We start from the raw sequence: 20,323 nt of genomic DNA, 5'->3' as shown, positions 1-20,323 counted from the left end.
ATCTAACTCTCTGGTAGAGTGTAGACTGTAGAATTTCCAATAGTCAAATCTATGTTCTAGTCTTAGTTTGCCATTTCCTAGCTATGTAACCTCCAGCAAGTCTTAGCTTCTGTGAGCCTCAGGGTCTTCATCTTTAAAATGAAGATGTGGTATTGTGAGAATTAATAATAATGTATGGAAAGGATTTAGCACAGTACACGGTACCCAATAAATGGTACCTATGAGCTATTCTTTCTGTTGTTGAGCTGTGTTTCTTCACTGAATGATAAGGGGGAAATATGATGTCATTATTTTAGTTGAATTATTGTTGTACCACTTGGATGGCAGATGACTAGTGAGTTGGTTTATAAAAAAGAACCTTAGCTTAGTTCTTCCCTAGTAGCCATGTTGGCAATTGTTGTGGTTAGGGAAAAATTATCCATTACTCCATCATTGGTGCTGTTATTAGTATTAAAAGGGAATACAAGTATGTGCCTATTGTCCAACTCCTGCCATAAATAAAAAGTGATTTTCATTTATCTCACTATAGTTTTAAGCTTGATTTCTTTGTAACTGTATTCTTCTCTGTTGGCAATGTCACCTATAGACATTGCCAACAGAGAAGGTGACATTGTTGGCAATGTCACCTATAGACATTGCTGTTAAATACTTGGGGAAAACGCATTTAAGTGATGATTTTTCAGGAGAGGTTATTAATACCTTTTTACCTGTGGACCTAATACCTAGTATTGGCCTATAATTTCTGATCACATTAAAATGTTAAAGTTGGCCTGCAATTATAATAATTTCTCTGTATGCCTGGACAGTTTTTGTGAAAGTTAACAGCAAACTTTTTTATCGTTCCTTCAGTAGTGGTTTGCTATTCCTACACAAGTACCACGTCAACCCCAACCTCTACCCCTGTTCCAAGTGGCAGCATAGCAACGGTTAAGTCTCCAAGACCTGCCAGTCCTGCCTCCAATGTAGTTGTCTTGCCAAGTGGAAGTACTGTTTATGTCAAAAGTAAGTGATATTCTCAGTGTTATCAGGGCCATCTTGGCTAAATGCTGCAGTATAGGTTCTGATTAGATCTGTCTTCCTATATTAAATCATCAGTTCACTAGCTATTAGCAGTGGTTAGTTTTTGAAGGTTCCAAAGAAATTCTTTCTTTACATGTGACTAGGTATATATTGCTTTTTAATCAGTTCTAGGGTTTGAGAAATGACTTCTTTTTTATTCTCTGTGGGCAGTCTGCCTTTGAACAGTGCTGTCCTTCAAGCATTCACTTGTTTTGATTGCCATGGAATATAAATGTTGTGAATAGAAACTGAAAGAATGTTTTTATGTGATTTATTCAATGTTTACTCCTATAGTGATAATCTTGGCAGTATTTTCTTAAATTATTTTATGTAACATATTATCTAACCTTAGGTTCATTGATGCATTCTAGAGTTTATCTTTAACATTTCTAGTTCACTGATTTTGATGTTTTTTTATTTGCAGTTTTAACATCTTGATTCTACTCTATAAAGCAGCCTGATGTTTTAAATTTCATGTATGTCAGTGTTGCTTTTTATTTTATTTTTAAATTTAATTTAATTTTTTATTTTATTTTTTGCTTTCCTTTTTATATCAACTGGAGAACATTAATATTTGATTTTCATTTTTCTCAAAATAGTTATAAACTTGATTTCTTTGTAACTTTTGGGGGTGGAGTTTGTTGTTTCAGACAGTGATGATTCTAGGTCATTGTCAGTCCTGTTTAAATTAGAATCTAAAAATTGAAGGTGTAAGGAATTATATTTTATTACCAATTCCATGAGTCATGCTGTATAATTTTTTATGTTTGCTCTTTAGAGGTTTCTTATGTAGGTTGCTATTTTATGTTTCTCACTTGATTTTTAAAAAGTCTACAAAAAAGCTGAGTGCATAAAGAAAAACCTAAGAATCTGGTACCATTAATTATGTTTATTTTTTATTTCTGTGGATTTAGCTAATGTCGTTTTTAAGAAATAACTGTAAAGACCTATTTTTGGATCATTTTTTTAAACACTGAAAGTGAAACCCAAACATGAGGAAAACATTTCACATTACATGTAGTTTTAAGTAACAGGAAGTTTATTGCTTTGTACTCAGAAGTCACGCAGATAACATTAGTTTGGGATATAATTATTTATTCACCTAACTTTGTATGTGCAAAGCACTAAACTGAGGAAACAAATCAATGAGACTTGGTCATTGCCCTAAGGGAACCCCTTAATAATGGGAGGTGTGCAGACAAACAATCATGTTGCCATGTGGTAGTGGTGAAAAAGAGAATGTACAAAGTACTTTATAAGCTCAGAGGAGACATGGGTTAGCTTTGTTTAAGGGAAAACTTCACTGAGGAGGTGGCTTGCAGGATGATGAAGAGGTCATTGGTGGTAGGTGGTATTCCCCAAGGAACAGTAGGATATAGAGATGGATAGAATGTGGTAAGGTGGCTTTGGGGAATGGTGAACAGTTCAGTATGCCAAGATTATAGGGGTGCACAGGGTGGGTGCAACAGGCTATTGTGTTCTTGGAAAGATATGGGGCCTTGAATGATACAGTAATGATTTTGTGCATCTTGTACGGAGATAAAAACTACTAAAAGATTTTAGGCAGTGTATTGGTGTGATTAGATGTGAAATTTTGTAACTGGTAGTAGGGTGTAAGGTAGAATAGAAGTGGAAAGACTAGAAGTATGGACATCTTTTAGGAGGTTGTTTCTAAAACACAAGTATAGGCATGAAATAAGGACTGACATGGAGCAGTGGTTGTAAGTTTAAAGAAAGGAAGGAAGGCATTCAAAGACCACTCTGAGGAAGGGTTGATAGGACTTACTGACTAATTAGGCATAAGGTAAAGGGAGACCTCAAGGATGACTTGATGACACAAAAGGTTTTAAAAATAAAGTGTAAAATACAAGGTTAGTTTTATATAAACATAGCTATATTGTCATTGCCTTTCAGGTGTTAGCTGTTCAGATGAAGATGAAAAACCCAGAAAACGAAGGCGAACAAACTCTTCTAGCTCCTCACCTGTTGTCCTAAAGGAAGTTCCAAAGGCTGTTGTTCCAGTTTCAAAGACGATCACTGTGCCTGTGAGTGGTAGTCCCAAGATGAGCAACATCATGCAGAGCATTGCCAATTCCTTACCACCCCACATGTCTCCTGTGAAAATAACCTTCACCAAACCATCAACACAGACGACAAACACAACAACACAGAAGGTATGTGGTAGAGGGAGACTCTGCTTGCCAGTTATTGTTTCCAGTATGACAGTATGATTTATATTTAACAAACATGCACTGAGTGCTTACTATGTGCTTGGCATTATGCTGGGAATGCTCACATCTCTTACTTTATTTAATTCTGCACATAAAGCTTTGATAAGTATTATTATTTCAGTTTTTGTAGATAAAGCTCAGAGATGTTAAATGACTTGCCTAAAGTGACACAGCTAGCAGATCTCCTACTTCTAAGACTTGTGTTCTATTTTATCATCGTAATGCCATTTGGGAAAAAATTAAAATAGAATAAACTTTTTAACCTATATTTGTATAACTTTATCTTTAGGAACTCAGTTTTTACTTTGCCAAAGTAACAAAGTTGTCACAGTTAGGTATTTGATAGAAGAAAGGAAGGATATAATGAAGTGAACAATTATCTTCTTTTTTTATTCTTTGTATGCTATCGTTAGTTCATTCCTGAACTGTTCTCTAAGTATGTGTAAGTCATCAGTATTCTATCAATTTCTTGTTATTAGAACCCTTTGTCTTCCCACACTAATCTGGACCCTGATGGTTCTCTTGGTTTATTGCACACCTCTATTTCTGGGATTTCCCTTTACCACCATTCTGATCTTCTTTGTTAGTTTGTTTACTCATTTTGCTATAGCATATCCTCCTCCATTAGCTTCCTGGTATGTGGGTGGATGGAGAGTAAATTTTTTGAGACCTTGCATAGTGGACTGCAAATTTCTTTATTCCATCCTCCCACTTTCTTGATAGTTTAGCTAGGTAAAGTGTTCTAGGTTGGAAGTCATTTTCCCTGTGAATTTTGAAGATACTGCTTCATTGGCTTCTGGCTTCCTGTATTGCTTTTAGGAAGCCCAATGCCACTCTATCCTGTTTTTCTGTTTGAAAAATCTTAGTAACTTCCAGGGTTCTGAAATTTTATGGTAATGTTTCCTGGGGTGGGTCTTTATTTTATCCATTAGATGTATACTCAGTGGACCCTTTCATTCCAGACACTCATGTCCTTCTGGGAAATTTCTTGAGTTATTTCTTTGATTTTTCTCTGTTTTCTCTTTGTGGTTCATGTATTATTCAGGATGTTGAACTGCCTGGATTGGTCCTTTAATTTTTTTCTTTTCTCATTCCACATCTGTTTTTTTTCCTTTTTGTCTTTTTTCGTGTCCGGCAACGGATCGCAACCCTCAGTGTCGCGCCCGTACTGGACCGGGACCGGCAACGGGATCACAACCCTCGGTGTCGTGCCCGCACCTCGCTCAGCCAGTGAGCGGGAACCGGTCTGTATGTGGGATCCGAACCCTCGGTGGGAGCGCCGCCGCGCTCCCAAGCAGCGCACTGTAGCAGTGCGCCACCGGGCCGGCCCTCCACATCTGTTTTCTGGTTTTTACCCCCTTCTATAGTGTAGTGGCTAAAAGCCTGGATTTGAATCCTAGTCTTTGCTACTTACTAGCTATGTGGCCGTGGAAAAGTTTAAACACTGTACCTAAATTTTCTCATCTGTAAAATAAGAAAAACAATATATCTATTTTATAGGATTTTGGGGTGTAAATAAATGAGATAATATATGAGACTATTAGAATAGAGCCTAGCACATGGTAAATGTTCTGTAAGTATTATTATTTTCCTTATTCTTTAACTTTATCATTCACTACTGCTATGGAATTTTTCATTTTTCCTATTATACTTTAAATTTCTAGTAACTCTTTCTTGTACTCTGAAAGTTACTTTTTTAAAAAAAAAATAGCATCCTACACTTTCATGAAATCATTATATATTCTTACCTGATGATATTCATGATAATTTTTTGAAGTTTTCTTCTTTCATGTTCTCTCTGTTACCTGTAAGTTTCTTTTATCTCTTTGTTTTGATATCTTTCATTCCAGAGTTTCCTTGAGTGTTTGACTATCTGCTTATATATGAAAATAAGCACTAAAAAGATGACAGAGAACTCTTTGTATGGGTGGGACATGTTGACTGGTGACTTTCATTGTAGATTGACCTAGCAGGGCTGTTTTGTTAAGGAACACCCACTACCCCTTCACCTCCACCAGTTGTCACTATCTTTAGAGCTTTTTCTTGGACTGGTCAGATTCCTCAGAGAAATATCTTCCAGTCTCTTGCCTTTAGTAGCATAAGCCTGGCTGCCAGTGTTTGGGAGTAAATGGAGAGAGAGGACTGGGTGGCTTGACCATTGGTTATATAGACTTTACTTAACCACTCTGTTTTCAGTATAGCACCTGCTTCCTTCAGCTGCACCTGGTGTCAGTCACATTCCCTCAGATTCAGTCTGTCTCTCAAGAGAGGAGATTCCTAGCCTTTAGTGTCAGGGAGATTTAGCTGGGGATCTAAATGCTTCTTAAGCAGATTTTCAACTAATTTTTCTCTCCTTAGTCCCACCTTTACCCCCACTTCATAAGTCTCTGGTGCTCTCAATTCCTGAGACTTTTTGGGGTTCACTAATGCAAGTTGTTATTTCGTTGTTGTTCTGTTTGCTGCCTTAGGTTTCCACTTTCATGAGTATGCTTGATCTGTTACTACTTGTCTGTTTTCAAGTTTCCAAAATGTTATAGTTGTTGTCTCCTATTCGTTTTGACCTTACAGGTTTATGTGTCTTTTCCCCTTTAAAAAGTCCCTTCATACTGTTTTGGGAAGGAGTAGAAGTGAATTCTGCATTCAATGCATGGTTTTTCACCTTTGATTCTTTCATTTAAAGAACCTCCTTGAGTTTCCTGGAAAGATAACATTACATAATATATAAAATTATCATTATTTTCTTAATAACTAGAAGTGATAATGAGCTGATCAATGTGATGTAATACTATTTTCAAGCCAAGGATGAGGGATTATGATGTAGTATTAAAATTAAGCGAGAATTTTTGTAATTAGAGTCCTGGGTTTGAACCCTATATCTTCCAGTATGACCTGAGGTAAATTAGTCTTTTTAAATTTGTTTATTCATCTGTGAGATGAGAATAATGCCAATCTTATGAGGTTATTGTGAGGATTAAGTGAGTTTGGATATTTAAAGTGCAACATAAGGTATGTATTCAAAAAAATGTTAGCTTCCTTCCCTTGCACATATTTTATGGAAAGCAGTGTTTTGTATATTTACACTATTGATAATGAGCTGTTTCAAATAAGTGAATTCAAGAGTTCACTGAAGCTTATCCCTTAATATTTAGATATTAACTATTTTGATGACTTCTTTATGCTATACTAAACATAATTTTTAAATTTTTATTTAATGACTCCAAGATGATCTTCCTGAAAGTCACTTTTCATATGGTATTATAGTTATTGCTTTCAGGGCTGGCCTTATATTAGATGGCATCAGCCCACTATACTCTGAATTTTAAGTGTATTTACTGTAATGCTTTTACTGCCTTTGCTTTCATTGCTGGATCTTATTTTTTCAGTAATTCTTCTCTCTTTCCCCAATCTGCTCTTTTAATCTGGTATTTGAGAATAGCAAAACTATAGCTAAAAGAGCACCTGCCTCCTGTCCATATTCCCTTATTCACCTACCTCCCTTCTATTCCCTTACTCTGTTTTATTTTTATTCATTATATTTACATTTGTTATATTCGTATTTTATTCATTATGTTCATTATATTTAGTTGACATTATATGGCAAACTTGTTTATTTTCTATTTCTCTCATAGACTATAAGTTGCTGAGGACAGAGACATTGTCCTACTCATCACTATATTCCCTAGTGTTTAGAACAGTGCCTGACATATAGTAGCTTATTAATATTTGTTGAATGAATTAATGAATTAATAAATGAATGAATAATAAGTGAATAAATAGATCTGGTTCCAATACTAGCTCTGCCACATCTCTTGAGCCTCGCTTCCTTTATAAAACAAAGATAGTAGTATTTTCTGGAGTTACTGGGAGAATTAAATGAGATGATTCATGGAAAATACTTAACATAGTACCTATCATGAGTGCTCAATAAATATCACCTAACATCATTAACATTCCAATCTTTTTTGGTGGATTATGTAACAATACTTGTAATAGATGAGGGGTTGCCTATAAATGAAGTCTGTGAATTTTTTTTTTTTCAATTCACAGATTTCATGTCTTTTTTTTTTTTCAATTGAGAATAAATAGTTGAGGTTGTCAAACTTGTGATGCTTAGTAGAGGGCATATTTATCTCTGAAGTTACATATGAGTCATATAATAGATTTTAGGCTCAGAACCTTAGATTTGTCTTACTATGTTTAAAAAATAAACATTTAAAACAAATAAAAAATAAGACTCATTCATTCCACAAATATTTATTGAGCATCTACTATGTTCCAGATGTAAAACTGTACTCTTTTATTTCATGTGTACTCAATGCCATAAATGTTATTATTTTGTGGACAAGCTGAGTATGGGTAGGACTAATAAATATTTTTGGGGTGTTTTGTTTTTTGTTTTCCTTTTGCTGGGTAATTAGATTTTTAAAAAAAAATCTATCTAAGGCTGTTGCCATTACTGCATTCACCTTGGATCTCTCACAAATCCTGTGTGAGGCAACTTAGGAATTATTTTAGGTACAGTGACTTTTATATTAAGTATAATTATTTATAAATTTGTGGACTTTATTCAAATTTGAACAGGTCATATATTTTCAGGGTAGACAAATTCCCATCTATGTTAGTGTGGTGCCTTCATTTTAAATATAACATTGTTACAGCACTTATGTAAACAAAGCAACAAAATATAGCTTTATGCTTTCATGTGCTTGATTGATATTTTTCATTTTGTCCTTAGGGTGCAAGTCCCAGCACTCTTAAGGAGTTTTTGTGAGTGCTAGAAGGTCAGTAATTTGAATTATGGCCTGAATAAACACTGTTTGGTTCACTTGGTTTCAAAACCCCTATATTTCCCTTGTTGTAATAAGTAACTTTAAAGTACAAGTAGATTTTCTCTAACGTGGATCTCTAATTTTGGATAACCCCTTTTCATAGCAGAAATCATCTTGCAGACTAAAGTCTCAAAATATGTTTTATCATTTGTATCTGTAACCCAAAACGTGGTCTTAAAGACTCTAGATTTATTTTGCTGAAGTTTTGTTGTCTTAATGTTAGAAGCCTACATGTGTACTCTAGTTCTGAGGTTGCAAATATTTGACACAAGTGTGAATGCTTCCCCTTCCTTGCCCATGACAGACATTGTTAATTAACTGTGACACACTTTCCTGCCAAACCTTGGCGAATCTTCATTTGTGCTGCAGAGTCCTTATAAGTGTTGTGCTCTAGGAAGCTACTATAGTAGAAGCTAACTACAGTAGCTTCCTGGAGCGCTGTTAGTTTAGAACTAGCAAAGTAAAACTTAATTGGCATTACTACTCTGATTAGTTTGCCTGTGGTAGTAGCTATGAATTCTTTGGATTCTCAAGGGAATGAGAATTTGGGGAAAAGTTAAAGAAAATGTTTTTAATGAAACAAAAATAAAGTACATTGAAATACATTTCCAGATTGATTTGATCTATAATGGCTTTACTGATATCCCTTTAACATTTTATTATTTAGTAGTAGTAATCTACTAATAAGTATCATTTGTTGACTGCCAAATATTGACCACCTGCTATGTGCCTAGCACTATGTTAGATGCTTCACATCATTATGTCATTTAATACTTTTAATGATTTTGCAGAATAGGTATTATCCCCATTTTATAGATGAAAATTGGAGTCCAGAGATTTTAACATGTCCAGGGAACTGCCATTTGTAAGTGGCAGAGGTAGGATCTAAGCACAGGTTTGACTCTTAATCTTGTGGTCTTTTTATAAATTGGTCTATTTCTCAGTTTGTATGATGGTTGGTTGTTGTTTTTCTAAGAATTCTGTATAGATGTTTGCTGATCAAGTCTATATATTATGCTGGTCAACTCAATATAGGTGTTTGCTGGTCAAGACATATTTTTCTTAACTCTTCAAATAACCAGCAAACTCCTCAAAGTAATGAACAGGTTCTTATATCTTGTAATTCTCTGTAACATCGAAAATAGATAATAACAATGTTTTGATCAAAGCTTCTTTTGAGATGTAGGTACTGAGTACAGACATATTCAGTAAATTTTGACTGATTTAACTTCAGGCCTTCTTTAGAACTGATAAAAAAATGAAAAACTTTCTTGCTTAAATGCTTTTGATTTTTTAAAACAGTTTTTCTGTCTTAGGGAGGCACATGAAAAATAATTTCAGTGAAAGAGGAAGGAGATGCTCTGCTCTGTTTTGGTTATCACTATACCACCATTATACTTACCCCAGAATAAAACTGATACTACAGATTTAAATGATTTTTGTGTTCTCAACTGTAAAATGGGGATAATAATAGTATAGTCATAAGATTGTTGGGAGATTTAAGTAAGCCAATACATATTAGCTCTAGGAGCTGTTCTCGATTCTCTTCTTTTCCTAACCTTGTCATTTCCATTCATCAAGTCCTATTCTCTTTACCTCTCAAAATAATCTGAATCTGATCTCTTCTTTTTATTTTCACTAACACCCCAGTCTAAGCAGCCTCTATCATTTCTCGCCTTGTCTACTGCAACAGCTTATTAACTGGTTTCATTGCTTTCACTCTTGTCTCTCACTGCATAACAGCTAGAGTGATCTTTTAAGATATAAATCAAATTTTCTTGTTTCCTTACTTAAAATCCTCCAATGGCTTCCCAATATACTTAGTATAAAATCTAAATTCTTTACTTTGGCTTACAAATTTGATCTGACCTCTGCTTAACTTTTCCAATCTCTCCTTTCCCTATATGCTTTTGCTTTACTGGCGTTCTTGCTGTTTTTAAATACATCAAGCTAATTCTGACCTTAGGTCATTTACTTCATACTGTTCTCTCTGTCTGAAATGTTTTGTTCCTAAATCATCTACAGTTTTTTTTTTAGCTCTACTAGCTAAATTTTGGTGTCTCTTTCCTGCCTCTCTTTTCATACATTCTCTGTGTCAACCTATGAGCAAATCCTGTTGGTTTTACTTTTAAACTATATTCAGAATCTGTTCACTTTTTACTGCTTCCACCAGACATGTTGGTCCCCATCATCTCTGCTTGGTTTTTTACAGGAGCTTCCTAATTTGTCTCCCCATTTCTACCTTCCCTGCCTTACTTTACTTTTCACCTAGCAGATAGAATAATGCTTTTTTTAAAAAAAGAGACTTCATTTTTCAGAACTGTTTTATATTTACAGAAAAATTGAGAAGATAGTAGAGTCCTCTTATACCCTGCACCCAATTTCCTCTATTCTTAACATTTTACATTAGTATGATATATTTTTTATAATTAATGAACAATATTAATGCATTGATATTAACCGAAGTCCATGGTTTATTCAGATTTCCTGGGTTTTTACCTCTTGTCTTTTTCTGGTCCAGGATCTCATTCAGGATACCACATTATATTTACTGTGCTTGTCATGTCTCCTTAGGCTCCTCCTGACTGGAAGTTTCTCCGACTTTCCTTGTTTTTGATTACCTTGACACTTTTTTTTTTTGGTCCCTGGCCAGAACAGGGATCAAACGCTGGACCTTGGTGTTGTCAGCACCATGCTCCACCAACTGAGCTAGTCGGCCAGCCCCCTGCCCTGACACTTTTGAGGAGTACTAGTCAAATATATTTTAGATGCCCTACTATTGGTGTTTTTCTCATGATTAGACTAGGGTTTTGGGTTTTGGGGAGGAAGAACAAAGAGAGAATGTGCCATTTTCATCACATAATATCTGTGGCATACCTGCCTCCTTAGTGCAGTAGGTAGCACATCAGTCTCATATAAAGGGCATATGTTATCAACATTATTGTACATGATCTAGTTTTCTGTCACTTCTCTGCGGTTGTCTTCTACTACTCTCTACCTTATACATTCAAATCCCTTTCATTAGGTTCTTGAAATTTCTTGAACATACCAAGCTTGCTTCTGCCTCAGTGTCCTTGCATTTGTTGCTCCCTGTGCCATCTAGGTAGCAATATGGTTCACACCCCTACTTCCTTCTGAATTCTGTGCAAATTTTACCTTACAGAGAGATCTTCATTGAATACTTAGTAAAAAATCATCTAGCACTCTCATCATCCTTTATTTCCTTATCCTGCTTTATTGTCTCTTCCATTTGTCTATACCTGAGTTTTATTTACTTTTTTATTTGTTTATTGTTTCTCTTTCCTTACTAGAATGTAAGCTCCATGAAAGTATGAATTTTGTCTGTTTCATTCGTTCTTCTATTCTCCAGCATCTAGAACTATGCCTGGCACATAGTAGATGCTCAATAAATATTTATAAGTGAAAGAATGTTCAAATTACTTTCTGGAAATATTGTGCCAATTTATACTCCCTAAGCAGTATATTGAAATGTTTACTTTGCTGAATCTTGCACAGCATTGAATATGTCTTAAAATTCTTGATTGGTAAAAATTGTTGCTTTTAAATACATTTTGATGATTACTATAAAGAAAAGCTCTCATATATTTTAGTTGTATATTCCTGTCTATTGAATTGTTTTTCATGTTTTATAAGCTATTTTGAATTGTATTTAACTGAGTCTAGATACATTAATAGTATAGTAGGTACATGAAAATAACTTATTTTCCCTTCCTTAGGTTATTATAGTGACCACATCACCAAGTTCAACCTTCGTGCCCAACATTCTCTCCAAATCCCATAACTATGCAGCAGTTACTAAGCTTGTACCAACGTCAGTCATTGCTTCCACAACCCAGAAGCCACCAGTGGTTATAACTGCTTCACAAGCCTCTCTGGTCAGTAGTAGCAGCAGTGGCAGCAGCAGTTCTACACCATCACCTATTCCTAATACAGTTGCGGTAACAGCTGTGGTATCCTCTACACCATCTGTGGTCATGTCCACAGTAGCACAAGGTGAGTGATGATTTACCATCATTTAATTCTGTCCCTGTTGGTGTATGGGAATTTTGAAGAAAACTCTGGGTGTGTTTTTTGCTTTGGGTATGAAGGTCCCTACTGTTAGGTCAGAAATTACCAATCCCCTCCCCCAGTTTGAGAATGTCAAGATAGTGGGTTATTCAGCTTTTTATATTAATATGTTTACTCCAAAGTTTTTTTTCCAAAATGTGGGGTGCCTAATCATCTAGGCAATTAGCATTCATAAAATGTAGGTTTAATCTTGTCACGGCAAATTCAAAGGACTATACAAATGGCTTTAATATAATGAAAATTTTTTATGAGAAACTTGAAATTATATTACTATATGTTTTTCAGAGGAAACATCAAATACACAACCAAAGTAAGTGAATAAGTTATAGAGGAAAAGGATGGTTTCAGGGACATGCCATTTGTCTTTTCTTCAGTCTCCTAAATTTTTCTATATGGATAGGTGATGGAAGTATTAAGTGAGAGAGGAACTGAGAGCTGAACTCAAGGACAATCATTCCTTCATAGCAGAGGAAAGATAATGTAGAAACCTCAGTTTCAGGGGCCGAGCCCGTGGCGCACTCGGGAGAGTGTGGCTCTGGGAGCGCAGCAGAGCTCCCGCTGCGGGTTCGGATACTATATAGGGATGACTGGTGCACTCACAGCGCTCACTGGCTGAGTGCGGTGTAGCCGGTCTCAAAAACGACAAAAAAAAAAAAAGAAAAGAAAAGAAACCTCAGTTTCACTTTAGCTTAAATCAGTTTAGTTTTCCTCTATATCTTTATGTTCCTCCCATATGAAAGGCAAATAGCACATTGTCAGAAATTTTCTTTTTACAGTGTTGGTATGTCTTAAGACAGGGATCAGAGGTAAACATTTTTAATACAGAATTCATACTGAACATTTACAATCTATCAAAGAGAGCATAGAAGCAGTATAGTAGGGACCTTGGTATTTTTATTGAATTTTACTTGAATATATAGCCTAAGATATACTGGGGCTTAGAAATATCCTAGTTTATGAACTAGTAGTGAATGTAAGCACTCAAATAAGAAAACAAAGTGTCATGACTGCCTTAGTAATATATAGTGTGTTCTATATAACTGTGTTAGCAAGGAAGAAGTTACATAGTTAACAGTTGTAGTTGGTATTCTTTCACTCTGCAGCCCTATGGTAGGATGTGAGAGCATCCGTCATTATTTTCTGGCTCTGATACCTATTTAATGTCCCAATCAATGACAGGAAATATCAGGCTTCAAATTTTCTTTTATGTGTTACTGTGAGTAATTTTTAAAAACCATTCCAACCTATTTGTACAGCAATAAACTATAATATAGTATTATTAAATATAGAAATAATTTTAATGCAGAAAGTCTGTTTTAAAATGCTAATTACATATTCTAAATTCACCATTTTAATATTTGAAGGTGAGAGAGGGAAAGGCCACCTGATTTCTCATCTGACTGACCCCTATATGAAAATTAATGTAAATGATCATCTATTAATAGTTGTTTTTCACTTCTAGTACTGACCAAACAGTTTGGGTAAAGTTTTATTGTATTAGAAAGATTACTGTTCTTCCAAGGAAGATGCTATTAATTGAAATGAGAGGTAATTCTCTTGGTTACTAATGAAATATCTTCAAGCGAAAAGAATATTCAGTGTTTCTGATTTTCTCCAGGTATCCTCTGATTCTCTTGGGAACTTATGACTTCTCACATTTTCTTTTCTGCTTCTTAACATACTACATTTCTTTGAGCCTTATGTAATTACAGGGGAGCTGGACACGACTTCTCAGATTTCTCATAAAGTCACTGCAAGCCGACAGAGCGTGAGGCATATGAAAGTCAACTTTCTGAATGTAGATACTCAAGGAAACTATGTGATTATTTTGTTTCTGTCTGAGATATTTAATTTAGATATTGTATTATTCTGTTTCTGTTGCTTATGACAGAATACTTGGAACTGGGTAATTTGTAAGAAAACAAAATTTATTGCTTATAGTTTTGCAGGCTGGGAAATCCAAAGTCCAGGGAACACATCTGGTGAGGGTCTTTGTTGGTGACTTTACAGCAACACAGGAGTCTTACATGGCGGAATGGTGGAGCAGAGAGGTAGAAACTCTCATGTGCTGTCCTTTTAAAGCCCCCAGAACCACACCTATGACCACTATTATTATAATCCATTCATTAGGGCACAATCCTCAGAATCTAATCACCTCCCCAAGGCCCCACCTTTCAGTTACCATAATAGGACTTCCCACCCTCTTAACAGTCACAGTGGGGATCAAGCTTCTAATACATAAAATATTATAAAATAAGGACATAATTCAATCCTTATTAGATATTATTAGTGCTAAGAAATTAAGGCATTTTATTTTTTAAAAGATGGATGTTAGTAGAAGTAATAATACACAAACTGCACTTGTGATTCTGACTACAAGGCTTCTGTAGCAACTCCTGTGTGGGTAACTGAGGGACAAGGGCATTCAGTGTCTGCTTCTATTGTGGACTAGTGATAGACCATTTTAGAGCTATATATCTCTGATTATTCTTGTAGGGGCAGCTGGTGGTAGAGGGGAAAGGGTTTAAGTCACACTGACCTGGTGGGAGACTCCATGTTTAAAGTGTAGACATGGTTATAAAAGTAGGGAGTTGCAGGGGATTGTGGATGATTGGCTTATGCTGTAGGAAGGGAAAGGAACTCCTTAATACTTGGAACATGGGAATTCTTAAAATTATACCAATTAGATAATTATAACTAATTATAATGCCATTATCACAGGAGGGATTATAATGCCCTCTCTCTCTTGCTCTTTACCCTTCTGCCATGGAATGACGCAGCAAGAAGGCCCTCCCCAGATGTGATGCCTCAATCTTGGACTTCCCAACCTTCAGAGCCAAATAAATTTCTGTTCATTATAAATTAAAAAAAAAATTAATAAGAAAAAAATGTATTATACTTGAGATGTGATGCATAATTTACAAATAAATGTCAGGCCTACAAAAAAACATTATACCAGTTAGAATGGTTATTCTGAGTTGATCATCTGGAGGAAAGGATAATATATATATATGTTTTTATTATGGAAAATTTCAAACATGCAAAAGTAGAGAGAATAGTAAAATGAATCCCCATCACCTACCTTCAAGGATAATCAACACATGGTAGGTATTGTTTCATCTATACTCTGTATTTCCCTCCACATACCCCTGACCTGGAATTTTTTGAAGCAAATCCCAGCAATCATATAATTTCACCTATAAATACTTCAGTATGTATCTTTTAAAAAAAGATCACAACTCACAATATCACTCTCACCTAAATTTTTTAAAACAATTTCTTGATATAATAAACTATCCAGTTAGAATCTAAATTTCCTTGATCGTGTCATACTTTTTTTTTTTTTTTAAAAGATGACTGGTAAGCGAATCTTAACCCTTGATTTGGTGTTGTCAGCACTACACTCTGCCAAGTGAGCTAACCAGCCATCCCTATTTAGGGACCCAAAACTGTGGCCTTGGTTTTATCAGCAGCACACTCTCCCAAGTGAGCCATGGGCTGCCCGCCCCCCCCTTTTTTTTAAAGAAAATTAGGATATAAACGAGGTGCACACATTGAATTGATTGATATGGTTATGTCTTTCTTCACTTACAGGTCTCTTTTCTCTTTTTTTTTTTTTTCCTTTTTGTCTTTTTTTACTGACTGGTAATGGGATCGCAACCCTCAGTGTTGCGCCCATACCGGGGAACGGCAACGGGATCGCAACCCTCAGTGTTGCGCCCGCACCGCGCTCAGCCAGTGAGCGGGAACCGGTCTCCACATGGGATCCGAACCCTCGGCGGGAGCGCCGTCGCGCTCCCAAGCAGCGCACTCTCCAGTGCGCCACCGGGCCGGCCCATCTTTTCTCTTTTTTGCCCCTTGCAGTTTATTTGTTGCAGAAATAAGTCATTTTTCCTGAGAGTTTCCTATAGTATAGATTTGCTGATTTTATCCCTGTGGTGTGGTTTAACAAGTTCTCTCATTCTGTTTACTTCCATAAAACTGGTAGTTATATTTAGAAACTTGATCAGATTCAAGTCTGATTGATTTGGGAGACAGAGGAATGAACATTTTCTTTTTTTTCTTTTTTTTTTTTTTTCCTTTTTGTCTTTTTTCGTGACCGGCAACGGATCACAACCCTCAGTGTCGCGCCCGTACCGGACCGGGACCGGCCACGGGATCACAACCCTCAGTGTTGCTCCCGCCCCTCGCTCAGCCAGTGAGCGGCCGGTCTGTATGTGGGATCCGAACCCTCGGCGGGAGCACCGCCACGCTTCCCAAGCGGCGCACTATAGCAGTGTGCCACCGGGCCGGCCCCAGAATGAACATTTTCTAAATGGTATTGTGTACTTCCTGTTGCATGACTTTAGGAGGCATATGATGTCTGTTTTTTTCTCTTTAATGATATTAACATTGACCAGTGGATACAAGTGTTATCCTTGTTTATTTTTGGCTGCTGGCTCATACAGGGATCTAACTCTAGACCTTGGTGTTTGTTATCAACATCACACTCTAACCAATTGATCTAACTGGCCAGCCCACCAAATGGTTTTAATAGCTATTGATAATGTTTGCCTAGATCTATTATTTTATTGATTGTTGCAACATGGATTTTATCTTTATTTTCTTCATATATTAGCTGGAATTCTTAAAGAAGAACCTTACCTTATTACCACTGCTTACCCTGAGATACAAATTCTTATAGGAAAAGCAGGATAAATGCCTGATTATTTTCCTTTATTTATGTTTTTACATGCATTGTTTCAGTGGCAAATAAGATTTTTACTCTCCATATCATTAAGATTTTTGATGTCTATCAATGTGTTGCAGGTATTCTCTTGATGCTGAAATTGTCCCATCCTTTTTAGTGGAAGCCTCTTCAAGTTGGCTCCTAAATTCTCTTGACACAACTATGTTAGTTTTTAATGGTTTCCTTGTTTTGTGGTATGATGAGATGTTTCAAGTTCATCTTGTACATTTCTTGCCCCAGATTTGGAATTAGAAATTGGTTTCTTAGTGGAAAATGGTCTTTAGACGTCATAATCTGGGCACTGTGGAAGTGGTCATTGCTACTGGGTTGGTCATTGTTCCTATGTCTTTTTTTTTTGGAGGCTGGCTGGTACAGTGATCTGAATCCTTGACATTGGTGTTAACACCGTGCTGTAACCAACTGAGCTAACTACCAGCCCTTGTTTCTACGTCTTTGTGTTGGACAGAGCTAGTAGAGTCCTTTTTATTTTAAAGGAGGAAATGCATCATCAGTTTATACTGCTATTACCAATTCCAATTTAGAATTATGAGTTTTTACTTTTTCTATTTATATATTTGTATCTTTTTTCTTCTCTTATACTGAAAATCCTGGTTTCTAATGATTAATAAAATTGCATATTTGATTTATCCTATACTGTATAATAGTTTTAGAATAACAAAACTAATATGATTAACAATATAATTATTAAACAATTTAAGATTTTGTTATGATTCTTGGGTTTTTTAGGGTATTCTCACTAAAAATATACAGTAAAATTACAGATGGTCCCCAACTTAGTATGGTACAACTTATGACTTTTTGACTTTACGATGAGTTTATTGGGGTATTAAATGCATTTTTGACTTAAGTGGGTTTATCGGGAAGTAACCTCATCATAAGTTGAGGAGCGTCTGTATTTTTAAAGTCACTTGAACTAATTCTTTTCTCTGTAGTTGAGCATTAATTCTGTACACAATTAGGTTAATTTGTTTCATTTCATTTCATTTTTTAGGGATTGCCATTGTAACATTTTTTGCTTAGTTTTATTTATAATTATGTAAAATAATTATGTAGTTCCAGAGTGAAATCCTCAAAACAAGGTATGTTCTGGGAAGTCTACCTTTTATCTATGACCTCTATTGACTTCCCTGATAGGTAGTCTTTTTTTCTTTCAATTAGCTTTTAATTTATCCTTCCATTTTTTAACATATAAGCAAATATGTGTATATTATATTTTTCCTTTTTCTTAGATAAGAAGCAGCACATACTGTTGTGCACTTTAATATTTGGAAGGGATAGTTTTTAATTTGGTGGTTATAAGTCTGGTTCTGGTAATAGAGAAAAAGGTGAGAGTTGAATGCTCTTTGTGTGTGTATAAAAGGAAGTAGTTTCTTTTAGGTGACTGCTTCTTTGTATTTGATTCTTCCCCTTTTTTCCCTCCAGATTGCATATTTATCAGATTAGAAGCTGTAATTAGCTTTTTAAAATCTCTCAAATCCATCTTCATGTTCTTCATTAACCAAAGAATGGGCTATTGTTTATTATTTAGCTTGATTTTCACTTTTTATTCTGCCTGTTTGACAGATAAATCCTGTTGCCACTGTCTATTCTCTTACTTTGGTGAGATAAATTTTCTTTCATACCATTTTCTCCCTCATATTCTTTTGTGGACTTCATGTGTTATTTACCTAATACTGTGACAATCTTCTGCTGACCTTTTATTTTTCCTCCCTGACGCAAATTCAAACTAAATAACATGTTGCTTGCAATTACAAAGTACCACTAATACTCTTGCTCTCTTCACTTAATTTTCTTTCGGCTCGTCCTGAACGCAGTTTGATTTTCATTCTTGTTTCATGAAATCTTATCCTTGTGAAATCCCCCAATTCAAATATGGTCCCCATTTAGCATCTAATAGCATTTGAAAGCTTTTTAAAACCTGAAAGTATTAGTGAATTACACCGCTTTAGAGAACAGTAGAGAACAGAAGCCCACCAGTAATCCCCATCACTGTACCACAATAGCACTTTACGTTTTATGTGCGAGTATTATTGGATTTTTATCCATGTGAATAATATTTTGTATATATTTGGAATAAAAAGTCCATATTCCATTTGGTAGCATTCTTTCTTATAACATTGCCTCATTAACATTCTTTGATTTTTCTATAATTATCCTAATGATTTTTAGTGCTGTTTAATATTTCTACTACTGTTGGATAATTTATTAAATTATGCTCTTATTGTTGGATATTTAGTGTGTTTCCAGGTTATGATATTCTAGATTTAACTGTAGTGAACATTTTTGTGATACAATTGAGACTTCTATTTTCTTAAAATCAACACTCAGGAGCAGTATTGCCAAATGAAAGGGATGGAATGTTTTTGTAGAGTTTGCTACATGCTGTATTTTATCTCCCTGAATTATACCATCTTGGAATATTTCAGTAGTATCTGGCCACTATTAAGTCCTTATTCTTTTTGTTTAAAAAAAAATGGGGTGGAGGGAATTATTTCTAGGATTAAAAAAATTTGAATGGCATACTTTTTAATGAATATATTGTTTTATACCTAATTTTTTTTCTTTAGTATCTATGGGAGTAAGACAAAACATGAGTAATGTTCTTACATTTATGTATCATCTTTACCCTTCACATAAATGGTTTTGCTTTTTTATGTGTTTTTTTTTTTTTTTTGCTTCATTCTTTCTCTAGGGCTCATGTTAAAAACTCTTGAGTATTTCATATTTATTCAAAATTACCAATGTAGCCTGAACCATAATTCCTCCAAACATGGACTAATATGTTTGCTTTAGGAATAGTCACAGCAGACTGTATTCTTTTGGGCATTCAGATGTTTAATAAATTAATTGTTACAGAGCCCCTGAATTGTTACTATCCAAATTTACTTGCAAAATGTGGTAAGTGATTGAATGAATGACTTCACATAAATCTGCATTGATTGAGTGATTGGTTTTTCACAATAAGAAAATTTATTACCGCACAAATCCAGAACTTTTTTTTGTGTTTTTTTTTTTTTTTTGGCTTCATTCTTTCTCTAGGGCTCATGTTAAAAACTCTTGAGTATTTCATATTTATTCAAAATTACCAATGTAGCCTGAACCATAATTCCTCCAAACATGGACTAATATGTTTGCTTTAGGAATAGTCACAGCAGACTGTATTCTTTTGGGCATTCAGATGTTTAATAAATTAATTGTTACAGAGCCCCTGAATTGTTACTATCCAAATTTACTTGCAAAATGTGGTAAGTGATTGAATGAATGACTTCACATAAATCTGCATTGATTGAGTGATTGGTTTTTCACAATAAGAAAATTTATTACCGCACAAATCCAGAAGTCCGGAAGAAGGGAGGCAGTAGCTC

At 35.2% G+C, this 20,323-nt stretch overlaps 1 protein-coding gene across 7 annotated transcripts in view; it reads left to right on the top strand.

Moving 5' to 3' along the window:
* Window positions 1–20,323, top strand: part of LOC103590447 (chromosome unknown open reading frame, human C11orf30) — a 91,083-nt gene that overhangs the window by 15,669 nt on the left and 55,091 nt on the right. For 5 of the 7 annotated variants that reach the window (XM_008572676.1, XM_008572675.1, XM_008572672.1 and 2 more), the window contains 3 exons: window positions 850–1,002; window positions 2,974–3,233; window positions 11,857–12,133. In XM_008572676.1, coding sequence (XP_008570898.1) covers window positions 850–1,002; window positions 2,974–3,233; window positions 11,857–12,133 — 690 coding nt within the window. The remainder of the gene's footprint in view (window positions 1–849; window positions 1,003–2,973; window positions 3,234–11,856; window positions 12,134–20,323) is intronic. The other 2 variants (XM_008572677.1, XM_008572674.1) reach the window with 1 other exon arrangement.

The sequence above is a fragment of the Galeopterus variegatus genome, unplaced genomic scaffold (assembly GCF_000696425.1).
Source record: "Galeopterus variegatus unplaced genomic scaffold, G_variegatus-3.0.2 Scaffold818, whole genome shotgun sequence".
Taxonomy (NCBI): domain Eukaryota; kingdom Metazoa; phylum Chordata; class Mammalia; order Dermoptera; family Cynocephalidae; genus Galeopterus; species Galeopterus variegatus.
This window is presented reverse-complemented; position numbering and strand designations above follow the sequence as displayed.